The 6101-nt window shown below is 40.8% G+C and overlaps 1 protein-coding gene across 1 annotated transcript in view; it reads left to right on the top strand.

Moving 5' to 3' along the window:
* Positions 1-6101, top strand: part of LOC109964400 (carbamoyl-phosphate synthase [ammonia], mitochondrial) — a 44354-nt gene that overhangs the window by 10668 nt on the left and 27585 nt on the right. Inside the window, 4 exon segments of the mRNA XM_074527650.1 lie at positions 454-598; positions 1446-1656; positions 2864-3074; positions 4916-5028. Of these exon segments, the coding sequence (XP_074383751.1) occupies positions 454-598; positions 1446-1656; positions 2864-3074; positions 4916-5028 (680 nt within the window).

Here is a 6101-nt window from a genome sequence, read left to right as displayed (position 1 = left end):
TGCAAGATTTAATGGAGAATGTTTTTTGTTTGGCAGATATGATCAGTGGCTATTCATCTGGTTTGTATGTATGGGGAGAAATATAGTTCACAATGTCTTCCTTTAATCCAAAATTTTGTTAGTTCTTAAACACATTTAACAGCATCAAATAAAATCCAGATTTATTGTATTTAAGAATCATCAATAAGGGGGTATAACATTGTTTACTTTATGTTCCGTATGGTTTGCATGTAGGTGCTAAGTGCTGCACGGTCACAGTAAGTATTACACAGTGCTAGTGCTCAGTGCTCATAAGTTCCACTCTCTTCTTAAGCTTTCCAATGCCAGTATTTAGAATGCAGAGCTACTGCATTTAATGAAATTGTACTAGTTGTATTGGTGTGTCTAGCAGCTGTGTAAGGATGAGTGTAGACACACGACACCTACATTGATAATAGAATGTGTGTACTGCAGGCTCTGGCCATGAGCAGTCAAATCCTGGTGGAGAAGTCTTTGCTGGGCTGGAAGGAGATGGAATATGAGGTGGTGAGAGACGTGGCTGATAACTATGTCACCGTCTGCAACATGGAGAACTTCGACCCACTGGGCATTCACACAGGTACCAAATATACACTATATAAGAATGCGTTCTTCAGTGGTGTTCTTTGCTAAATCCTGTTTTGTTTAGATTTTTGTCCTGCTGTGTTGATTCCTTTCTGTTTGCTTTTATTTTCTGTTGTTGTCCAAACACACAGATTGTCGCCTCTCCCTCTGGGGAGGCTGCTTGAGGATGAGCAAGATTCCTTGTTGCTTTTTTTTTTTTTTCTCAGCACGAACAGGTTGCTCATGTTGGCCAAACCTAGTGTGAACCTGGCAAGATGATACAGATGTTTTGGATTGCTGTTGTCCTTGCTTGATCTTTCTGTCTTGTTTCTGTGGATCAAGAAAAGTGCTGCAAATCAATACTTGAGCAGCAAACGTAAGCCTTTGGGTTTAGTTCAGTTCTCAACATCCAGAAGGTGTTCAGACTGAGACACTTGAAGTGCATTGTAGCTAAGATTAAAGGTGGTTTTGTGCTTCTTGCAAAGTTGAAAGGATACACAGACAACTATGTTCTTCCCTGAAATGCATTACTGTGGCCCCAGAGCTTCTGCTGTAGAGCGATGGATGAAACTTTCCTGAACAACTTGTACAGTAACTATATCAGACTGCATTTCAGATGACGTGTTGTATTGTTTTTGTTGGCATATTATTAAATGTTCAAAATAAATGTCTCTTCTTTGTTTAAATTTAAACCAGGAACAGACTTTTCTTGGTTAATGCTATAGTGTATCAAAGCTTTTTTTTTTTTGTTTTTGCTAAACATCAATGCGGTCTCTTGTCTTCATTTTCTTAAACCCAAATTTAGGGACTGTTGGCTGTGTTTCAAGCTACTTCAAGCCCTAAGTGCTCCTCCTCTTCTTCAGGTGATTCCATAGTGGTGACGCCCAGCCAGATGTTGTCCAACGAGGAGCACTACATGCTCCGTGAGACAGCCATCAAAGTAGTTCGTCACCTTGGCATTGTGGGTGAATGCAACATGCAGTACGCCCTGCACCCATCGTCCTTGGAGTACTGCATCATTGAGGTTAATGCCCGGCTCTCCAGAAGCTCAGCTCTGGCGTCCAAAGCTACCGGGTGAGAGAATACATGCATACGAACAGAAGGCTCACACTGCTAGTAGGCTGGTAATACAATAATGGAAAGATCTAAAATACATCATACACAATATAATATATATATATAGGATCCTCTCGATCGTCTGTCTTTATGGAGCAGTCATTAGGCCAGCTCACCTTGTCTAAGTCACCAGGGATTTTTTTCAAATCAGATCTGGGCCACTTGCATATTTGGTCTTAGATCTGAGTCATATCACAGCTAATAATCAGATTTCAGTTCATGTGTTTTTTTTATTTTTTTTTAGTGTCTCACTCCTCATGCGTGTCATTAGGTGTCAGCCTCTCAAAGAGCCATAGAAGTAAACAGAGGAGAGCAACAGCAGTTACAGTGGAGTGAGGACATTTCACTTCTGTTGAACATTTGTGGAGAAGTTTCTGATCAAGCCAAACTAGAAGGAACATGATATAACCAAGCAGTTTTTGAGGGAATTGCACAGTTTGACTATGCCACAAGTTATGTTATTGTTGTTCTTTTATGCACATGAATCACATTTTGGTAAAATCTGCGCATGTGTAGCAGTTCAGGACAGAAGTGGTGTTCAAATCAGAGCAAATTACATTTTAGATTGTGAGCTCACAAAGACTTTGGACCTTTCAAGTAGGACAAAAATTAAACAGTGCAATATAATTTCCACGAAGGATCTAGAGACAAACACTTGCCCATTCACTTCCTCATTCACTAGGGCTGCATGACATCGTTTTGTAAGCGTGACTTAGATCCCTGTACAATCTCAGTCTTGTGGGACAATGATTCTGCCATGTTTGCATTAGCAGGGAGATGCCTTGCATCAAACCAAGCGCTGCCTTAACCAATAGCAGGAATGTGTTATGATGAGCTGTAGACAGGAAGAGAGACCGATTCAAAAACAATATGTTTGATATTGTTAAAGATATTCTGTGCCCTCCTGCAACTGTTTCTCAGATGTTGCGCTGCCTGCCCTGTGCACCTAGTGCCGAATAACAGAAAAAAATCACTTTGTGGTTATTGGTTAACACAGCTTAGTGAGGAAAAGGGAGCGCTTAGTTTGATGCAAGGGATCTCACTGCTAATGCAAACGCAGCAGAATCATTATAATATGAGACTGAGGTCACACAGGGATCTAAATCACACTCACAAAACAATTTATCATGCAGTCCTGTTATTCACTGCGCTCACCTGTCCATAGTACACTGTCCTGTATTTCCCTCTTCTGGATTCAGGTGATGGCAGTGGGCCGGACCGTGGAGGAGAGTGTGCAGAAAGCCCTGAGGGTGTGCCATCCATCCATGGATGGCTTTGTGCCCCGGCTGCCACTCAAGAAAGCCTGGGCCGACACCCTGGACCTGCAACAGGAACTTGCTGTGCTCTCCAGCACACGCATCTTCTCCCTCGCCAAGGTGCACGAATCTTTCATAACATAAATAATGAATAACACAGACTACAGTTTTCTCATTAATATCACATTTTGAAGTGTTACAGAAAATGTATTATGGAAAAAAACAAAATATGCAGAGAAAAATGTGTCCCTGGCCTTCTGGCACCCTAGTTGTGAATGCCTAATTGTGTTGAAATGTTTGGCTTTGGAATTTTTATTTATTTAAATAGATCCACAGTAGTTACTGCTACTTGATGACTAAACAAAGAAGTAGCTTTTGATTATCTAACTGACAGTGTGGCCCTTTTAAATATGCTGGGGAGGGTGAGTCCGAATCACAATCTGAATTTTTTTATTTATTTGTGTTTGCACAGTTCGGTGCTTATAGTGTTTTTCCTCACAGAATCAGATGAAGTGAATCAGCACTTTTATGTGCACATGTGTACACAGGGTCAGACTCCACCATTCAAACACAGAGCTGGTGCATGAGCTATTGCAAGGTGAAAAACATGTACAGGTCCAGCACTTCAACATGCTTTTATCACCAGCTGAGAGCAGGGCAGGATGAGGTCATGTCTAAACCCCCAGCTGTGTGAGCCTGGTGTCCTGACAGTGGAGACAGATCTGTTTCACAGTGGAGATGGCGACAGCATTAGGGGTTAATGATCCACATCTCCAGCTACAACACCAGCTATATTGCTGTGAGGCAGTCAGCACAGCCACTGTCACCCTCAGCTAACCTCCCTACTCTCCCTGCACACCAGTGTGATTTTGAAACCTAAAGCTCTTCAAGCCAATTGAGAATATATTTTATTAAGCTGGGGATGCATAAAAATAAATAAATAAAATACAACAGCCAGGGCCCATAAGACAGGCCCTACCCTCTGTAATAGAAAAATGGAAATGAATACCCATGCTGTCTGCTCAGTGCTCATGCTATCTGTGTATTTGTGCTGTTTAACCTTGTGTTTCACTTTTCTCCCAAACAGTTCTCTTGTGTCTCCAGACACGCCACACAGATTCAGTCCCTACTCACATCTGTACACACATGCACACTTCATACACACACCCACCCCGTTGCTACTAACACACACACACACACAATCTCAGTCTGTTCCTTACGGAGCCCAACAGTCTGGGCCAAGCCACCTATCTGAAAGATACCTATGAAGTCCACATACATTTCCAGCTAGTGGGGTGATAGCTGACCAGTGTTACACAAAGGCAACTCGGTTGTTCACTCTTTATTTCTCCAGACTCACTTTAGAATTTCCATCGCACCTCCTGAACATTTACTGGGACATAAGCTACATTAAGTAGCAAAGATATTGGGTAATAGAGGGAAGTTAATTAGATGTACTGTAGACCTTGCAGCTTGATGAGCAGCTCCTTATGGAAGGGCAAAGTAAGGTTCACTGTAAGTTGTAAGTTGCTGACTGAAGTCCTCCCATGCTACCCTGGAGTCATTTCTCTAGTCGTACATATAAAAATAATAAAACATATTTACTAGCTGTTGCCAGGAACCTCCACTGTATTACAGGTTGCTTTAATAAAAGTAATATATTGTTCCTGCAATAGATTTTAGTTGACTAGGTCCTCGAGGGGAGTAATGGATAAAACCATTTATCATGTATTATTTACAGTGACTGTTCTGAGTGGCTGGTCCTATCCAGTGACAATTCACTGAATGATTTGTGACATAATTTTAAAGAGAAGCAGCTGATTGTCAGGATCTGTTCAGACTTTGTGAAACCTGCAGGATGTCTGCTTTCAGGCTGCTCCAACAAAGGCCATGAATGATGGACTTTGTGATGAACGATAAATATAACGGTGTGTCTGGTTTATGTCTTTGAATCTTTTCAGGCTCTTCACAGTGGTATGAGTGTGGATCAGATCCACCAGCTGACGGCCATAGACAAGTGGTTTCTCTACAAACTCCACAGGATAACACAGCCGGAGCAGCACCTTGCAAAATAGGTACATGTGCACACCGTGGTCCAACAAAGTAACTTGGTTATGCCTGTATGTGCTGGTAAATGAAATTAATGTGCCATTGAATTAACAATTCAAGTGATATAATTTTTAGCCATTGGTTTAATGGTATGAAGTTACCTGTGTCTTCAGGCCTCTATGTTTGTTCAGTACTTTGCGTATAGAACTGTGCCATCCTCAAGAACTAGAGTAAAAGTTAGATTTTCACAGTTAATTGGTCATAAAAGGTGATGTGGTGAATTGTTGCATGAGTTGTGTATGCCAGAGCAGAAATGTGAATGTGAGTTCCAATGACTCTTTTAGTTGTTACAGTGCGTTCTTAATACCACTGAGCAGTCTTCATTGTCTTTTGGAGTTATCTCAGCACCCACTTTTAGGGAGAGAAGCTACAGCACTAAATCATTTTAGTGACCCTTGGTTCTTGTTAAGTTGATTCATTTTCTAATTCCTGTTTAGCCTTGTTCCAGTCTACACTGTCAATGTTTCAAAGATGCATTCAATATTGACAAGAACAGTACAATGGTTTGTGTCATGCAGTAAGTTAAAATAGATTGTTAAAACAATGCAGACTCTTTGAGGTTTGCTTAATTTTTCTTTTTGTATATGTTATCTGTCTGACTTTATCATCCAAAATACTGAACGTCTGTGTATCCATCCATTGTTGCGTTCTTTGCTATGTTGATAGGTCCTTTTGCTACAGACATTTTGTCGTCTTCTGACCAAAATTCTGTAAAACCTACAGTGAAAATATGTTCTCATTTGTTTAAATTGAGTCAATTCGTTTCACTCATTTTACTCTGGGTTACTGTTATTCTGTCTTTCAGAAGAAAATTTGGGTGGCATAGGTGTAACTTCAGAGAAAACCAAAACAAAGGTTTCAGCACAACTTGTGCACCTGCTTATCCCTGTGGGGATTTTGACTCGCATGCTTCCAAAACACTGATCATATATTAGAAATCCCTCTGTCACATTAAAACGGTGGCAATAAGAAATGGATGAACATAATAAAATGATAAGGAATTACTAGAAATCCAGAAATGACTGAATATTCTTCAGC

Source organism: Monopterus albus, unplaced genomic scaffold, assembly GCF_001952655.1.
Source record: "Monopterus albus unplaced genomic scaffold, M_albus_1.0 scaffold88.1, whole genome shotgun sequence".
Taxonomy (NCBI): Eukaryota; Metazoa; Chordata; class Actinopteri; order Synbranchiformes; family Synbranchidae; genus Monopterus; species Monopterus albus.
The sequence above is the reverse complement of the archived record's forward strand: the minus strand, read 5'-3'. Positions and strand labels throughout refer to the sequence as shown.